We start from the raw sequence: 16,695 nt of genomic DNA on the forward strand, positions 1-16,695 counted from the left end.
TAACGAGGCGTAAGGGCTAATGCCCAGCTAACGAGGCGTAAGGGAGAGGGAGAGGGAGAGGGAGAGGGAGAGGGAGAGGGAGAGGGAGAGGGAGAGGGAGAGGGAGAGGGAGAGGGAGAGGGAGAGGGAGAGGGAGAGGGAGTGGAAGAGGGAGAGGGAGAGGGAAGAGGAGGAGGAGGAGGAGGAGGAGGAGGAGGAGGAGGAGGAGGAGGGGATCGTACCCTCTCGTAGCAGACTCAACAAACGCCACCTGCTCATCTCTGACCGTCAGTCATCCGGTCCGACACTCTCATCACTTTCCTCGTCCTTCCCACAGCTCAGAAGCCGCGCGGCAGCCTCGTAAAACCCCTCGAGCTCATTGCCCCCTGCCTGGCTGTCAGGGCAGGTAGAAGTGGGAGCAAGGCTCGCTTGTTGCAGCAACTTCGTAGCCTCCCGCCAACTCCTCTTGTTGCACATACTCCACATCTGAAGCCCAAAGTGAGGGGAGAAGGAAGAAGCCAGGGGGTTGGAGAGGGGACGGAGGTTCAGGACAAGGGGAAGGAGACGGAGGAAAGAGGAAAGGCAGGAGGAGGAGGAAGAGTAGGGAGGGAAGGACGGAGGGAGGCTGGAGGAGGTGGTCATGGCGGCGGCTGCGGTGGACGTGGCAGCAGCAGCAGCAGAGAGTGTCTTACATGTGTCAGCTACAACTTTGGGCATCAGAGATGCGCCGGCGTTGTTGAAATGGATGGAAGAGACGCATCCTCTCGTGTCCGCTCGAACCTGCAAGGCAATGTGAGGAGGGAGGAGAAGAGCGATGGACAAGGAGGCAGGGGCAGGGGCAGGGGCAGGGGCAGGGGCATGCTGATGTCACTCACCCGATCAACTTCGATAGTCATGAGTGGACTTGTGTGTATCCCCCACAGCCTTGTGTGCCTCCTCGTCCTCCTCCTCCTCGTCGTCAAACGATGCTGCGCGCTGGGACAATATCCGCTCGCTGCCCTGGGGTTGAGGGGATCAACATTTGCAGGACGGAGGAACGCAGCAGGAGGAACGTTCGGCTCTTTCCACTGTGCTCCGCTCCTCCTCTCCGTTGTCATGCTGCTTGCTGCTAGTCTGCGTGCGGACATGCAGCCGTTTGAGGCCGCTCCTCGTTTGACCAAGGAAAGGAACAGGACCAAGTACAGAAATGTCATCAATGCACCTCCTCGTCTCCTCATCGATCCTGACGTCACCACTAACTCATCAGCCTGGAATGCTTGTAAATGGAATTCTCTCGTAAATAGACCAGCGCCAACAGTCTTTGTCAACAGATCCACGATTGCAGAATACAACAAGGCACAATTTCACCTTTCAGTAACCATCCATGTCAAAAACCAGCTGCCAAGACGCTTCGAAAACAGAAATTTCATATGAAACCAACTATTCTCACAGGCTTTTTCATCATGTTCTCATCTCATCTACCTCGTCCCTCCCTCACCGCCATTGCGGCTGGCTACACTACCATCCCGCTATGCCCTCCCTTGTACCCCACCCATCTGTCAGATAACTACCCCCTGAATTATATAACCCTACCCCAATTCACACAATCCTACCCACTGTAGAATTTTGACACCCGTACATCATACCATAAAATGACTCAAAAGAACCGGTACTTGGAGTACCCTCACGTACTCATGAGGATCAATCACCCCATTTGAATCAGCTCCTACCCCTACTTCCTGGGCTGTATCCATACCCCTACAGTTGACTTCAATTTCACCCGTAGTAATGTAATTTACCACCCCTCGCTTAGCCCCACTACCCTACCTCCAACTTCCCTCCAAGTACCCCTCATCTCAATTCTTATCAAATACCCCACCCATCACATACACCCCTACCCACCAAATTCCTGGAAAATACCCTACCCCTGAAGAAACGTTTTATGACCCCCACCCCCAAGCGGCTCCTCCAGAATTGTGACGCCATGTCCCGTGTGATCGTCTCCGCCATGCTCGTCGCCTCTGCCGCGGCCTTCGCCCCGTCCCCCTTCTCCGTCCCCTCCCTCCGATCCTCCTCCTCCTCCTCCATCTCCATGAACATGGAGGGCCCCAGGGGAGTCGCCCCCATCATCACTGTCTTCGACCACAGGGGCTGCAAGCGCGGAAAGGCTGATTCCGAGTACCAGGGCGCCCTGGCCAACGGCCCTGAGGACGAGATGCTCGTTAAGGTCGCCTACAAGAAGGTTCCTCTCAGTGCTGGATTCGCCGACAAGGTCCTCCAGCAGACCCTCGGAACCTTCGGCCAGGCCCCCGCTGGAGCCAAGAAGGCTCAGGCCAAGAAGTAAGCGGCGCGAGGGGAGAGGACGCATGCTGGGCTCTTGCTGGCATCAGGGACCGTTTTGACAGGAGAGGGTTGACACCCTTGTTGATGTGAGCTGGGATGAAGCAGCGTAACAGTTTGAAATGAAGTTTGCCCTATCGTTGCTGCTTCCACAGTTGACCTGAGTGGGATGTGCTTTGAAAATTGACCTGCACGTTAAGGTGACGCCCATGGCAAGTCATGCACTAACAGAAAAGATGCCTCGTCATAGGAATGTTTCTATCTAGAGATCCTCACTGAACTTAACCTCTCGCACCTGCTGCTGGACTTGGCAGTGTGAGTGCAGACGTTACGTCCGTGTGGGTTTGTTTGAAACAGGGCTCCAAACCAGCCCAAAGTCCCCTGCTCTTCACATCGTATTGAACGTCGACACGCACTCCGCTCATTGCCTTGCTGACCTCAGTAGTGAATACATGTGCATTGCCCGAGCCCCGCGCGGGAGGTGTATCATCTCCGAGAGGTTCTTTTCGTGCCGACACGAACCTGTGGCAAGAGACAGCTATCTCGGCAAGCCTTGGTCGACAAACGAGCGCTTTCTCTTTTAATTTGGATGAGGTTTCCATCAGAGATACTCAAGAAAGACACTTGTGTGTTTTGTGATTCTAGTACTGAGAATCGAAGCCTGTACTGTCTCGATTCTACCACTGAGAATCGAAGCCTGTACTGTCTCGATTCTACCACTGAGAATCGAAGCCTTTAAAACAAATTTGCAGTCCGCAACGTAATCCACAATGGTGAAATTCGTGAGTCAACTAGAGGATATAATGCATCATTCATTTGAAGGGGTCAAGATACAGACATATTGCAAATTAATACTGTAAGTTCGAAGCTAATTTATTTTTTATTTTGAAGTCAAAAACCCACACATCCACATCGTACGCTTTTTAGAACAAAGAAATATTTTCAACAAATATGGCGAGCTGTTTACTTGGCCTTCAAGACACCAATGGTCTGCTCAAGGACCTGCTGGGCAAGCTTGCTGTTGACCTCAGCCGCCTTGAAGTCGATCTTCACCAACATCTCATCATCGTAGGTGCCAGCGCGCTTGCCGGTGTACTCCTTGGGGGCACGGCTGCATCCACGGTGATCGAAGATGGTGATCTGGGGAGCTCTGAGGTCAAGGTTGCCCTGGATGGCGAGGTTCTCGCGGCGGAACTCGTTGACGACATCGTCAGTGGGGAAGGGGATCTTCTGGTTGGCGACCTTGACGAGCATCTCGTCGTTCTCATCACCAGCCTTAGGGCCGTTGTACTCCTTGTTCTTGTGCTCCTTGCAGCCACGGTTGTCGAAGATGGTGATCACGGGAGCGAAGGCGGGACCCATGTTGGAGTTCTTGCTGGAGTAAGGGCTAGCGGTGCTGTATCCGGCAGCCATGCGGAGGCCAGTCTGCAACGATCATCAGTTCACATACACAACAATGGGTAATGATCGGCGTTGCATCAGAACAACAACACAACAAGACTTCCTCTCATGGGTACAGTTCAAGTTCCCCTGCCGTCAGCGGCCTCGAGAAACCAGTACAATCACAACTTGTCCCACAACAACACGAACGACAGCGAATGACTGTTCCCATCATGAGTTTCATCTCACCGCAGAGCGAGGAGCGACAGGGGCCGGAGCGAAAGCGGCGGCGGATCCGAGGACGGCAGCAACAGCAGCAGCGCGGGTGAGCATGGCGGGGGAGTGGGACAAAGGCGGAGGAGCAGCTCCTGGAAAAAGACCCTCCGTCTGACGGGTTTACTACCCCTACCCTATATTTGTGAGTTCCAAATGGGGGTACTTTGACCCCTCAAAGGTACCCACCCCATCAGACAATTAGATCGCCCACTTGTCGTGTTAGTACCCCTGTAATGATCTGGTATCCACAGGCTATGGGTGGGGTACTCGATCGAGGAGCAAGCTATCCACCCTGTTCTACAAGATTCTCAGGGAAAGTACCCACCTTTTGGAACAGATTTTTGGGTCAAAAGTACGGGTGGTGATAACCCCACCGTATATCTCCTCTTCAATCACCCCACCTCTGCAGTCAGGATCCGCTAGAGTGACCCACCACTCATCAACACGTAGAAATGGGGGGGTAGTGGGGGTAGATAACAGGATCGAAATTGTTTCTTGGGGAGAACTGCAGAGTAAGAGTTTTCAGTCAATAAATTTTATCGTATACTTGATAAAGGTAAGTATAAATATTCCCTACAAATATTAATAAATGATTTTTTTGTTAACAAGTACTAAAAACAGGCGGCCGATAGTCGTCCAGCTAAAGGAGAAAACGAAAGGCCAGAAAGACCGAACTTGATCATCCGTCACGAGTGGCGGCCGGGCCGGGCCGCGGACTCGGCGACATGTACCGCGGGCCCCACCGAGTCTCGTTTACTCAAAGTTAAGTTAAAAATCAATACCAGTGGCACTTTAACTTACCTTTGAGTAAAGGGCACTGGCACCGCCGACGGTGAAGTAAAGACACTGCAGTGCGAACTTCTCACCGTTCCGAAGTTCAGCAACCCGGCCCGGGGCGTGTGACTGCCGCAGTGCAGTCGCCGCGGCCCCGGTGATCGGACGCCGGGCCGCGCCGCCGCACTGATCGCACTACGCCGGGTCCGGGCCCGCCGGCAAGTGACTCAGTGAGACCGGCGGTCCGATCGGACGGGCCGCCGCGGCCGCCCGGCCGGGCTCTGCCTCAGTGAGTCTTTTTTTTTCTTCTTTTTCTTCCTCCTTTACAGCCGTACAATCCGCGAAAACCACCCTACCCCCTTTTCTCCAAAAATATTGATGACCCGTAATTTCGTAATTAAATATACGGGTAGAAATGAGAAATAGGGGACCCCACCCTCACGTTTGCTATCTTTCCTTGCGTTTCATGCGACCTGCCCGCATCGGCTCCTGCTAGCACGAGCCGGGCAGAGGAACCCCCACTCCCCCCCCTCACTAAGACCTCTTCTTTCTCTTCCTCTCTCCTCCTCTCCTCTCTTGTCTCCTCTCTTCTCTCCTCTCTTGTCTCCTCTCTTCTCTCCTCCTCTCTCCTCGCTCCTCCCGTCTTCCCTCGACCTTCTCTACTTGTCTTCAGCTTGAATCCCTCCTCTTCATCCCCTCTCCCTCTTCGCCCCTCCTCTCCCACAACACCCCCACAACAGCTTCCCCTCCCTCGTCCCCACTCAAATTCAATCTTGTTCTTGTTGCGCACAGCCTTCGCTCGGATCAGCAATCTTCGCAACCTCACATCTCATTGCGGAGCTCCTGCATACCCAAATATGAAGTCTAGCTTCACCCTTATCCCCGTGCTCCTGCTGGCTTTCAGCCCTGAGCTCGCTACCTGCTTCGTTGGCGTCACTCCCGGGACCCTTCGCACCCCCAACAGGCTCCCAATCCTCAGGGGTACTCCTTCTTCCAAGGTGCAAGCAGCGCAGGGCTGTCCTTGGAGGAGAGCAGGCATGATCTGCGCATGTCAGGGTCACCCAGTGGGGGGCAGGGAACGGCCCCGAGCGCGGAGGAGGGGAACTTCTTCACAAGGATAGTCAAGGAGCGCTCGCTGTCGACCCTGGGCTGCCTGGCCGGCATCCTGGCCGGCTCTTACATCTCCTACCAGCTGATCAAGCTCGTGCTGTGGGGCGTGTCGAAGATCCTCAGCCTCTTGCTGGTTAACCTCTGCACCCTCTATCCCTTCCCCTTCTGCTACTGGGTTGTTCCCAAATGGGTGGCGCCAGTGATCTCGGGAATAGTCGTGCTGCTTACAATTGGCCCAATCCTCGCGTACGCTCCTTCGATGATCAGCAGCGCGGCTGTTCCCAAGTTCGAGCTAGAGCGACAGGTGACGGGGAACGGGATGACGCTGGAAGTTCGAAAGTATGACGCAATGTCAGTGGCTGAGATGGATGCGGTAAGAACGCAGTGCAAGTGATGAGGAGATGGTGATGGTGGAGGTGGCAGTGATGATGGAGATGATGGAGATGATGATGATGATGATGATGATTGTGAATGGATGGATTCGTTGGAAAGGATTGAAATGGACCTGGACTAGAGGAGGAGGAGGAGGTGGTGGTGGTGGAGGAGGAGGTGGTGGTGGTGGTGGTGGGATGACAAGATCTTTTCAGCCTGGCGACACGGTGCGAGACCGGATGAGCTTCTCGTTTGCACGTCTCACCAACTACCTGACTGGAAGAAACGTCGACAACCGGACAAGACGATCTGTCAGGCTTGGCATGAGCGGTGAAGTGGAGGAGGAGGAGGAGGAGGAGGAGGAGGAGGAGGAGATGGTTGTAATGGTGGTTGAGGCTGCTGCTGCTGCTGCTGCTGCTGCTGGTGGTGGGAGGGACTGAAGGAGGCCCAGGAATGATCATGATGAAGAGCCCTGCCAACGGGAAGAACACCGCATCCCTGATCCTTCCCTCTGCCCCATCCTATCCGATTCCCATGGACAACGACATCTACGTCCGGTGGGACCCGCTACCTCCCCTGCACCGGCGCCTCCTCCTCACCTTTCTCTTTCAGGACCATCCCACCAACGAGGTACGCTGTGGTGTCCTATGTCGGCGCCCTGCCCAACGATCAGGTCAGCTCCCTCCCCCTCCTTCTCGCCCCTGTGCCATGACTATGAGATATTGACATGTGTCGTGCCCAGGAGCTGAAGGATCGGGTGGAGGCGGTGAGGAACTCTAGAGCCTTGCCAGCGACTCTACTCACTCTCACCCTCAGGTCCGAGCTCTTGCCCAGCAGTTCAACATGAAGGTCAAGGACGAGCCCATCGTCGGGCAGGTGCGTGATCGCGCCGGTCGTTCGGGCGCGCCTCAGGTCAGCGCAGGTCCTCTCCCAGCTAAAGACGGAGATTTTCATCCCGATGGAGGAATAAGGGTCAGGAGTGTGAAAGCTCTAGAGCCAAAACCTAATGAGCTACTCCCGTGCTTCTTTAATCTCCTTCATCTTGTCTACCTCCTTGGCTCTCGCCCTCGCCAGCCCCCTCGGCTCCTCCTTGACCCTCGCCTGCTCAGCCTTCTCTTCCTCCTTTCTCTCTCGTTCCTGCCTCTCCTCCCTCTCTCTCCTCTCCTTCTCCCTCTCCTCCCTCTCCTTCTCCCTCTGTCTCTTCTTGAACTCCCTCGTCGTCTGTACATAATCCTTGTAGTTCATCGACGTCGCTGTCGTCACGCTGCTGGTGGATGGCGAGCGAGCCAGGTCTTCATCTTCCAGGTCCTCCAGGATGGCCTGCATGGCTGCGCTAGGAACAGCAGTGAACCTGTCCCACGACGTTGTCCTTGTGATGCGGTAGGAGTACTGACTGGGAAGGCGAGAAAAGTCGTCTGCCGATCCCAACCTCTGAAAGAACTCGCTCGCGCTGCGAACCAACATGATCAAAATCCGAACATAATGATTCGCAGCAAAGAAATCCAAGGGAAGGGAATAGGTAGGAGCAGCACGTTCATGAACAGGAGATGAAAGGGAGCACCAGGAATAGATGAGACAGCAGGAGAAAGAAGAGGAGGATAAAGCATAGCAGAATCAAAGCAGTAGGAGCGGCTGAGGAGCAGTTGCAAGAGCAGCCGCAGGCAGGCAGAGGAGGGAGAGCAAGAGGAGCAGCAGCAGAGGAGGCGGCGGCGGAGAAGGAGGAGGAGACGGAGGAGGAGGAGGAGGAGGAGGAGGAGGAGGAGGAGGAGGAGACGGAGGAGGAGGAGGAGGAGGAGGAGGAGGAGGAGGAGCAAATGAGAAGTCCTCACATGGATCCCTCCTTGTCCAGTCCCTTGACCTGAATCGTGACCACAGCTCATTCTCAGCATGCAGAGATAGCAAACAAGCTCACCAGAGGCTTCGAGAGCTCTTGATACACGAAGTAGCTCATGTACGCACAGAAGGCCAACCCGGGAAGGGCAGCGAACAGATACATCCTCACTCCTGAATCTTCGAGGTCAGCAGCGCAAGGCGATCATAAGGCTTCTAACCTCCCTCCCTCTCCTCGCTGTCTCTCCCCCCTCTCCTCACCGTCTCCCCAGAAGATGATGACGACGAGCAGCAGCACGAAGGGTAGGAAATGCGCCGGGATGCTGTGAAAGGTCCCGCGCATCTGCAGAGGCTGGTATGCTGGCAGTTCGTCCTTGCGGAGCCCCTCAGTCACGAGCTTGCGCAGCAACAAGACGTCCCTCCTCTTGAGCCGGATAACATGCTCTTCTGACTGGTCGTCAGAATTCACTAGGCTCATTATGCTTCCGCCGTCCCTGGACCGCTGCTTCTTCAAGCGAAAGAGCTGGGAGGGATATGAATACGAGGACATGTCCGAGACTGAAGGCTGGAAGGGCTTGTGCCTTGACTTGTTACCATCTATCACTATGGACGTGGAATGTGTTGACATGTTGGTGGAGATCAAGTTCACCAAGAGGATACGGAGCGGAAGACGGAGAGGAGAGGAGAGGAGAGGAGGAAAAGGGGAGTCTCTGAACAGGGGGAGAGCAAGAGAGGAGGAGTCCGGGAGGAGGAGATGACGAGGGGGGGGGGAATGTGGAAAAGGAGCCTCGGAGGACAGAGAGCCAGTGAGGAGGAGGGGGAGGAGGAGGAGGGGGAGGAGGAGCAGGACAGCGGCAGGAGGAGGAGGAGGTCAAAGCGGCTCGCCCAGCACCGCGGGCAGCTTCAGCACCGGCGGCCCCGCGCTCCCAGCCATGATCTTGCCGAGTCCGCCGGTTGTCGAAACAAAAAGTTTGACTGACGATCAAGTTCAAGTACCGGGTGGTTCTACCGGGCCTGGAAGGGGTCCGGTTCTCAGTCCAGCCCGGCCGCCGATGGCGCAGGTCGGACCCGGACCTTCTTCACGGGCCCGGGCCGAGTAACGGTCATTTGTTTCGGTAACGGTTTTAAAAAGAGTAAAATACAAATGATGGGTGCAGAGTAGGGGAATCAAAAATACTTTTAATGTGGGCAGTTGTAGATATGCGAGCCATGGAACCAAATACGATGGTTCTGGTACAAAAAAACAGTACCGATAGCCCAAAATGTACCGAATCTTCATACAATAACTTTCAGAAGATCATATACAATATTGTAAGAGAACTACTGTGATGAGTTATTTGTACCTTTTGCAACTTTCTTGGTAGGGGAGAATCATTCAGTACAGTACTGTTTTTAAAATATCCTTTGTAAAATAGACCGTGCCCCCTGCAAAGACCAGCCTCGACTCCCCATTAAAAAAAGCCGACCACCAGATGACCCCACCCCCCTCCTTCCCAATAATTTCAAGTAGGGGTGTACGAAATTTGATACACCCCCACCCCTGAATTCCCCTTGAAATACCCCTGAATATATGGTCATGGCTTTACGGTACCCCACCAGCCTTTTCAGAGATTCAGGAACCAACCCGGTCATTCCGACCTGACCCACTACCCCTCCATGCCCCACAGACACACCACCCCTCCTTCACACCATATTCTTTCCACCACCCCACCCGTTGCAATGACTTTTGTATTTTACTTATTCACTTTCGTGTCCACCGACAATTATTCCGATCATACCACCCCCCCTCTTCCTCAGCGCCCCGCAAAGGGGGTTGCTCTACCCTCTTCAAACAGGTCCACTAGCACCCCCCTTTCCACATTCACACCTACCACCCCTACCCTCGTCACACTCATCCAAGTTTTATTTGACCACCCTACCCCATGATTAGCTTCCCCCTCCTGGCAGGACCACCCGTGGCCTTTCTGGCTTTTGACTGATAGGTACTTGTACTACCCCCAGCGACCTCTACAGCAACCATTTGACCACCCATGGCTGCAGTCCCATTCTTCCTCTGACCACCCCGTCCTTGGACCGTCCATCTATACCCCACCCCCGAAGTTACACGCCAAGTCAAGGGTAGATACGATCTTGGTATGGAGATTTCCCTGAAAACATTTTTTATTCTTAAAACTATTTTGATATCTTTTTATGAAAAAGAGTCTTTTCAACCTGCTGCGCCCCCTCCCAGTACCAATCCGCTAGCAGGGCTTGACTACAATTGTTTTATTCTGTAGCAAGAAGACATATAGAGTTTTACGCCTATAAATCTTTTACATCACAGCGGCGGTTATGGCTCCCAGAGGATGCAGCGAACTCCAGGAGGCAGCGGAGGAGGAGGAGGAGGGAGGGAGGGAGGGAGGGCAGCACGGGATATCGCATTGCAAAAGGATATGTGGCAAGAGGAAGGAGGGCAATGGAGAAGGATGCCATTCCACAGGATACGAATCAGCATTGATCAATGGCAGTAGCGAGCATGACACAATGCATGACAGCAGGAGATTAGGAGGATGAGAGTACAACTCTGACATCCATAACCCTGAAATAAGGGATAAAGTTTTAGCGCACGTCAGATCAGAGAGACGAGATTGGGCAATTTCTTGGTAGATTCAGCCATTCTCTGGCGTGTGTAAATCTTTTCGAGCAAGCTAGACGCAACGCGCTAGTGCGCACGGCGATGGTTCAAACTCACGTCTTCCGGGTGCAGGCATCAGTTGAGACCTGAAACAATTTCGACCAGCAAGAAAGGAATCACGCCTGGTGCGTCAGATCTGCTGGCAGTCGTCAGCGAGCTGATGTTGAGCAGAGAAGGCGAGGGGGCAAGGGACTGGTAGTAGCAAGCCAACCTTAGCCGAGGTGCCTCTTGTTGTCTCGTTTGCGATCTAGTGGGCCTGAACAAGTGTACAGAGGTTCTCAAACGTGATGGGCGGAGCGATATCATCGAGGAAATCTTCAAAGCCCTTGGTGACACTTGGTCGATGAATCTCAATGAAGTGAAGTATTTTGGTCAGGCGGCAGCAGCAGATAAGGACAACTCGCAGAACAATCGCCGGCTGTCAGTAGCAGGTGCATTGGCTCCGAGTTAGCATGAGCTTGTCGTCACTGCGATCTACCTAGGTGACAAGAAGAACTTCCCCGTAGCCGAGAAAGGAGTTGTCGGGCAGGTACGAGCTGACAGTCTCCATTAGTCATAAACAACAAGTCACGACGACAGCGATGCTTTCATTCTCAAACTATCTTGCAGACGCTAGATCGTGGCTCGAATGCCTTCATCAACTACTTTGCAATGTCGAATGCTGGTTTGTTCCATGTTGCTCTCATGCCGCTGGTGACTGTGTTGCTCTCGGAAGGATACGAGCCTGATGGCATCAAGAAAACCAATCAGGCAAGTGAGGTTTATCACCGCATTAGTTCGACTCATATGCTGAATACCAGGATGCCTTCATATCGATGATGGAGTTTGGCGACCCTTCAGTCTCCTTCTTTGGTATCACAAGAGCATGGGTTGGTTGCTTGTCCTCTCTTGATGATTCAAATGTCAGGTGTATTTGATGGGCATGGAGCAAGCGGGCATTTTGTATCTGGTTGATGAAAACTGAATTCTTACAAGTGCGATTGATCCTTGTGTCCAGGATATGTGAAGAAGGAACTGCCAAAGCTGATTGACAAAGAAATCTTAAAGTAAAACATCTCATGGATTTTGTCAAGCAAAATTGATCATGTTTTGTTCAGACAAGAATCTCAAAAGAACGATGTAGATGAAGACCTTGTTGGTAAAATTCTGATACAGGTGCTCGTTCTTACTGAGAAAAGGAAAAGGGGTTCTGAGTGAAATGTTATCAGGCCTTTGAGAAGATTAACAACAAGCTGGAAAGCGACAAGGTCGATCCGAGCTCACATACTGAAGCAACATGCTTCGTCCCCTGACTCGCTGTATGCTGCAGTCCATCGATTCCAGTCTGAGTGGAACGACAGGTGATAACTACAATGATATTCTTGATGCATGATTTTTGAATTGTCTTGTGAAATCTTGCGATCCCCATCTGACATGTACGTGATGTCAGCTGTTGGAGGATTTATCTTAGGAAAGAATCCAAAATCTCGAACAGTATGCCTGCTGTTGACCATTGCAATGATCTTCTCATCGAACGTCGGAATAGATTGTCATGGCAAACTCTGGCGACTCCAGAGCTATCATTGGCTATGAGAAGGTTATAATGCCTTGCAGTCGAGGTCGTGTTTGTTGTGATCGTCAACCATTCCAGGGAGGAAAATATCTGGCTGCCGAACTCTCTATCGACCAGAAACCAGGTTTGATAGCAGTCGTTGAGAGATATCAGGCTGTGATGGTATGGGCTACAGACCGACCCGATGAGAAAAGTAGAATCATCAGCTGCGGAGGAAGGGTCGAGGTTGATTTCTTCTCCTCTCGTCCTCCTCGTTGATCGCGTGGCAGCCCCTGATGGATGAGAATGGTTATGCCATCGGCCCTCACCGAGTTTGGTTGCCCAACATGATGCTTCCTGTGAGGCTCACCCTCTCCCTCCTCCGCGGCGACTCTTCTCCTGCCTCCCTCCTCTGTGATTGCTCCTTGATCCCCATGCCGCTTGTTCCTCGCCTCTGCTCTCCTCCCCCTTCTTGTTGGATAGCTCATGCTCGTTAGGGATTGGCCATGGCGAGATCCATCGGCGACGACATCGCATCGAGTGTGGGAGTGCAAGCGACCCCAGGCGAGAAGTTGTTCTCGTTTCTTTCATGCGACTGACAGAGGCGTTCAGAGATCATGACGTACAAGATCGAAGAGAAGGACAAGTTCATGGTCATTGCTTCTGATGGAGTAAGCCTCAACCCCTGCCCTCCATCCTCGCCGTCGCTTCACTCACAAGCTTTCAGGTGTGGGAGTTTCTGTCGAACGAGCAGGTTGTTGAGATCGTCAAGGGATGTCAAGGAAACCCGGAGAAGTGAGAAAGTCTATCTTCACCTTTTGTGCTTCCCTGCCCTGCCCTGCCCTGCCCTGCCCTGCCCTGCCCTGCCGTCCCTTCTGCGCTGCTCTCTCTCCTCCGTCATACTGCTACTACTATTCCTCTTATTTCCGTGGCTCTTCGTTCACGATAAGCCCTGGAGCACTGTTTGATGTGAGATTGTCTTCAGAGCTGCCTCCGAGTTGTGCAGTCGCTCTCTGCGCTGCTGGAAGGCAGAAGAAGAGGTGAGGAACTTGAGGCAGGCGTTCATCTTCTCGTCTATCCTCGTTGCTTGTTCGCGATCCTGCTGCTGCTGCTGCTGCGATAGTGTCAAGTGTCGAACTTGTCGGTGTTCTCAAACTGTTTCCAGGTCGTCGATGACATCACCGCTCTCGTTGTGTACTTTAAGCATTGATTCTCTCCCATGTTTGTTGCGCCCCATTTGAGCAGGCAGAAGAGTCTCTGCCATTCGTTTTGCAATGGCGCTGGCAGACATGACATGTCGCAATCATCTGTTTTTGTTACGACAGTGTAAGATTTCAACATGAATAATCGTCATTTCTTGCAGCTAAAGCTTCAGCTCTCAGCGAAGAGATTCCTGGATGTCGGCCATAGTCACCATGTCATACAGTCACAGTCACTCTGCCGCAGCTCTTGTCCTCCCGCCATCATTAGCAGCAGCATCTCCATCATAATTATCATCTCGATCATAATTGTTATCATCATCAACAACAACAACCGCAACATAATTATCATCATCATCATCATCATCATCATCATCACCTCTGCATTCATTCCACACACAACAGCAACCAACCTTGCCGCTTGCTCTCTCATGGATGTGATGTCCTTGAGCGGGATTCTTCCACTTAGCTGTAGAAAGCAAGTCCTCAGTACTTCCCTCCCCTCCTCTCGTCTCCCCTCCTCCTCTCGTCTCCCTCCCCACGTCTCCTCTCGTCTCCCCTCCCCTCCCCTCCTCTCCCCTCCCCTCCTCCTCTCCACTCCCCTCCCCTCCTCCTCTCCTCTCCCCTCCCCTCCTCGTCCCTTCCCCCTCCTTTCTCACCCTAATGCGAGCGAGGGGTGACGTGAGGCCAGCAATCGACTCTTTGGCACCTCCTCTTCCTCCTACGTCTGTCGTGATCTGCTCCTCTCGCACAGGCTCGATCTCATCCTCCTCCTCTCCCTCCTGCTCTTGGGGACGAGAGGGAGGAGCTTGATCTGAACTCCTCTCCTGCCATGGCATGAGAGGGCAGGGAGGTCAAGAAGTCACCCACCTCGTCGAGGAGAGGAGCAACGGAGTAGGTGAGCCTCGCTAACTTGCCATCCTCTGTCATCAGATGTGAGGAAGGAAGGAGTGAAGAAGATAGAGAAAGACGAGGAGGAGGAGCGGAGGAGAGAGGACGAGGGGGAGGGGGAGGGGGGGGAGAAAGGTCTCAACCTCCCCGAGTGGAGGAAGGAAGGCTGGATGAAGTTTGGCGCCTGACAGACGCGCAGACATTGAGGTCGATCATCTTCTCCTGCAGCTACTGCTCAGCGACAGGAGGAGGAAGAGGAGGATGAGGAGGAGGAGGAGGAGGAACCTCGAGGGCGAGAAAGCTCGCGAGAGATTCGCTGCCTGTAGAGCGACGTCAATCGTGAAGGAGAGATGATGGGAAGGAGGGAGAGGAGATGATGGGAAGGAGGGAGAGGAGATGATGGGAAGGAGGGAGAGGAGAGCAGAGCAGAGCAGAGCAGAGGAGGGGAGCGGAGGGGAGAGGAGGGGAGAGGAGAGGAGAGGAGAGGAGAGGAGAGGAGAGGAGAGGAGAGGAGAGGAGAGGAGAGGAGAGGAGAGGAGAGGAGAGGAGAGGAGAGAAAGATTGTCTCACCAAGCACCTCAACGATCCTCATGACGGCGGTGAGAAAGTCTTGGATGAGATCCTGCAAGCAAACAGGATGAGGAGCGAGCAGAAGAAACTCTCATGCTCTTCCCTTCGGCGGCTCAAGCTCTTCCTGTCGCTTCCTGCGATGAGGATCCGTCGGTCGGCGTACAAGAGACGAGCTGGAGGAGGAGGGGACGATCGGTAAGCTGGAAGCTCCTGGAGCAGATTCTGCAATATGTTCAGCAGAGAAGGTTGGGACAGGCGCCTGACCTCGTGGAGGGAGCAGAAGTGTTTGAATCGCTTCATCATGCTCCATGAAAGGCTGCCATGAACCGATCAAGACAAGAACATGCTCCTGCTCCTGCTCCTGCTCCTGCTCCTGCTCCTCTGCTCCTGCTCCTGCTCCTGCTCCTGCTCCTGCTCCTGCTCCTGCTCCTCTGCTCCTTGCCCTTCTGCCACTGCGCCTGCTGCTCCCCCAATGCTCACCGCTTGTCGCACGGATGTGAAACTTCGAGAGTGTAAAACGTGACACCGTCGATGAGATCTGAGGGCGAAAAACGAGAAGCGAGAAGATGAGAGAGAAAATGACGCTTTGAGTGAAGAGAGGAGAAGAGAAGAGGAGAAGAGAAGGAGAGGAGAAGAGAAGAAGAGGCGAGGAGAGGAGAAGAGGAGACGAGAAGAGAAGGAGAGAGCAAGGAGGGGGGAGGGGAGGATCTGACTACCTGCCCTGGTGACAGTAGCTGAGGGCAGCTGCAGAATGAGTCATAAGAGGAGAAGAGCAGGAAGGAGAAGTGCAAGCAAGGAGGGACGGGCCCATGGAGAAAGGGGGAAGAGGGAGAGAGGGAGAAGGGAGAGAAACAGCGCAGGGGACAGGGAGGGGAGGGGATGGGAGGGAGGGGAGAAAGGTCACAGAGAGGAAGGAGGGTGGAGGAGACGGGGTTCTTTACCAAGGAGGGATGCGGGGAGAGGGCGAGGAGGAGGAGCCAAGAGGGCCAAGACTTCAACCAGAGGACAGGAGAACGACGAGCGAGAGATTGTCCGAGACAGATGTCTGCGTTGAGAATGTCAACCCTGCAGCAGCAGCAGCAGCTCCTCCTGCTCCTGCTCCTGCTCCTGCTCCTGCTCCTCCCCCTCCCCCTCCTGCTCCTGCTCCTCCTTATTCTACTTGTTCTCAGATGTCTACCGACCGACTTCTTCCTTTTCTTTCACCGGCCCTCGACTTTCCCTTACCTGCCAGTCTTTCTTCTGCTTCGAAAGCGCGACGGCGCTGCGGGGTAAACAGATTCAGCACGTTGAAATCTCGTGTCATCGCAGAGCTGTCCAGCTGAGTTGGACATCGATCGATCTCACCTGCTCATGCAGCTCCATCTGCATGCTCTCTAGCGCATGGCTCAGCTTCTGCAGCTCAACACGTCACTGGCCACCAGAGGGTCCGAGGGATCGGGTGCCTGCATGTTCGATCGCTCGGCCTGAAGGCTCTCGACTAGCGAGATGTGGTTGGGCGTTGTTGCCATCCGCACGCTCCTCGTGACGACTGCAGGCTGACGTCACCATGGCGTCACAAGCGGCAGCAGCTGACATGGTGAAAGTTCCTGCCCTGACCGCACGGGGTCTTGAGGAGTGTTGGTGTTGGACCGCATCCTGACCATCGACAAGTGAGGAGGAGGAAGGACGAGCAAGAAAAGGAGGGAGGGAGGGAGGAGGAGGGAGGGAGGGAGGAGGAGGGAGGGAAGGAGGGAGGAGGAGGGAGGGAGGGAGGGAGGGAGGGAGGGAGGGAGGGAGGGAGGGAGGGAGGG

At 54.0% G+C, this 16,695-nt stretch overlaps 5 protein-coding genes across 5 annotated transcripts; 3 read left to right on the plus strand and 2 right to left on the minus strand.

The window, feature by feature from the left end:
* The first annotated feature begins 1,938 nt into the window (after nucleotides 1-1,938).
* CPEA17 (phycoerythrin alpha subunit) lies at nucleotides 1,939-2,444 on the plus strand. Its single transcript, XM_005830293.1, has one exon. It carries the CDS (start codon nucleotides 1,943-1,945, stop codon nucleotides 2,300-2,302), a length of 360 nt encoding a protein of 119 aa, XP_005830350.1. The 5' UTR covers nucleotides 1,939-1,942; the 3' UTR covers nucleotides 2,303-2,444.
* Nucleotides 2,445-3,159: 715 nt separating this feature from the next.
* Nucleotides 3,160-4,022, minus strand: CPEA10 (phycoerythrin alpha subunit 10). Its single transcript, XM_005830206.1, has 2 exons — nucleotides 3,928-4,022; nucleotides 3,160-3,723 (listed from the first exon to the last, which is right to left on the minus strand). The coding sequence occupies exons 1-2, from the start codon at nucleotides 4,009-4,011 to the stop codon at nucleotides 3,262-3,264; spliced, it is 546 nt and encodes a 181-aa protein (XP_005830263.1). The 5' UTR covers nucleotides 4,012-4,022; the 3' UTR covers nucleotides 3,160-3,261.
* A 1,563-nt stretch (nucleotides 4,023-5,585) lies between these two features.
* GUITHDRAFT_140599 (hypothetical protein) lies at nucleotides 5,586-7,148 on the plus strand (the record flags this gene model as incomplete). Its single annotated transcript, XM_005830207.1, has 8 exons — nucleotides 5,586-5,726; nucleotides 5,804-6,211; nucleotides 6,426-6,633; nucleotides 6,662-6,767; nucleotides 6,823-6,883; nucleotides 6,953-6,976; nucleotides 7,027-7,102; nucleotides 7,123-7,148. The coding sequence occupies 8 exons, from the start codon at nucleotides 5,586-5,588 to the stop codon at nucleotides 7,146-7,148; spliced, it is 1,050 nt and encodes a 349-aa protein (XP_005830264.1).
* A 73-nt stretch (nucleotides 7,149-7,221) lies between these two features.
* GUITHDRAFT_110700 (hypothetical protein) lies at nucleotides 7,222-8,668 on the minus strand (the record flags this gene model as incomplete). Its single annotated transcript, XM_005830208.1, has 4 exons — nucleotides 7,222-7,660; nucleotides 8,040-8,068; nucleotides 8,123-8,214; nucleotides 8,302-8,668. 4 exons carry the CDS (start codon nucleotides 8,666-8,668, stop codon nucleotides 7,222-7,224), a joined length of 927 nt encoding a protein of 308 aa, XP_005830265.1.
* Nucleotides 8,669-10,907: 2,239 nt separating this feature from the next.
* GUITHDRAFT_163893 (hypothetical protein) lies at nucleotides 10,908-13,455 on the plus strand (the record flags this gene model as incomplete). The annotated part of the gene is made up of 22 exons (XM_005830209.1): nucleotides 10,908-10,935; nucleotides 10,987-11,043; nucleotides 11,091-11,145; nucleotides 11,197-11,243; nucleotides 11,324-11,378; nucleotides 11,430-11,464; nucleotides 11,515-11,566; nucleotides 11,622-11,663; nucleotides 11,712-11,760; nucleotides 11,812-11,869; nucleotides 11,923-11,961; nucleotides 12,024-12,054; nucleotides 12,144-12,187; nucleotides 12,240-12,290; nucleotides 12,345-12,390; nucleotides 12,442-12,491; nucleotides 12,536-12,604; nucleotides 12,743-12,809; nucleotides 12,858-12,916; nucleotides 12,973-13,040; nucleotides 13,231-13,285; nucleotides 13,369-13,455. The coding sequence occupies exons 2-22, from the start codon at nucleotides 11,002-11,004 to the stop codon at nucleotides 13,453-13,455; spliced, it is 1,101 nt and encodes a 366-aa protein (XP_005830266.1). The 5' UTR covers nucleotides 10,908-10,935; nucleotides 10,987-11,001.
* Between the last annotated feature and the right edge of the window lie 3,240 nt (nucleotides 13,456-16,695).

The sequence above is a fragment of the Guillardia theta genome (assembly GCF_000315625.1).
Source record: "Guillardia theta CCMP2712 unplaced genomic scaffold GUITHscaffold_47, whole genome shotgun sequence".
NCBI classification, from domain to species: Eukaryota; class Cryptophyceae; order Pyrenomonadales; family Geminigeraceae; genus Guillardia; species Guillardia theta.

What these genes read in the sequence shown, in the direction of transcription:
- CPEA17 (XM_005830293.1), top strand. Translation starts at nt 1,943, where the DNA reads ATGTCCCGTGTGATCGTCTCCGCCATGCTCGTCGCCTCTGCCGCGGCC.
- CPEA10 (XM_005830206.1), bottom strand. Translation starts at nt 4,011, where the DNA reads ATGCTCACCCGCGCTGCTGCTGTTGCTGCCGTCCTCGGATCCGCCGCC. An exon ending in CTGTCGCTCCTCGCTCTGCG is followed by an intron (nt 3,724 to 3,927) that starts GTGAGATGAAAC and finishes TGATCGTTGCAG; the next exon opens with ACTGGCCTCCGCATGGCTGC.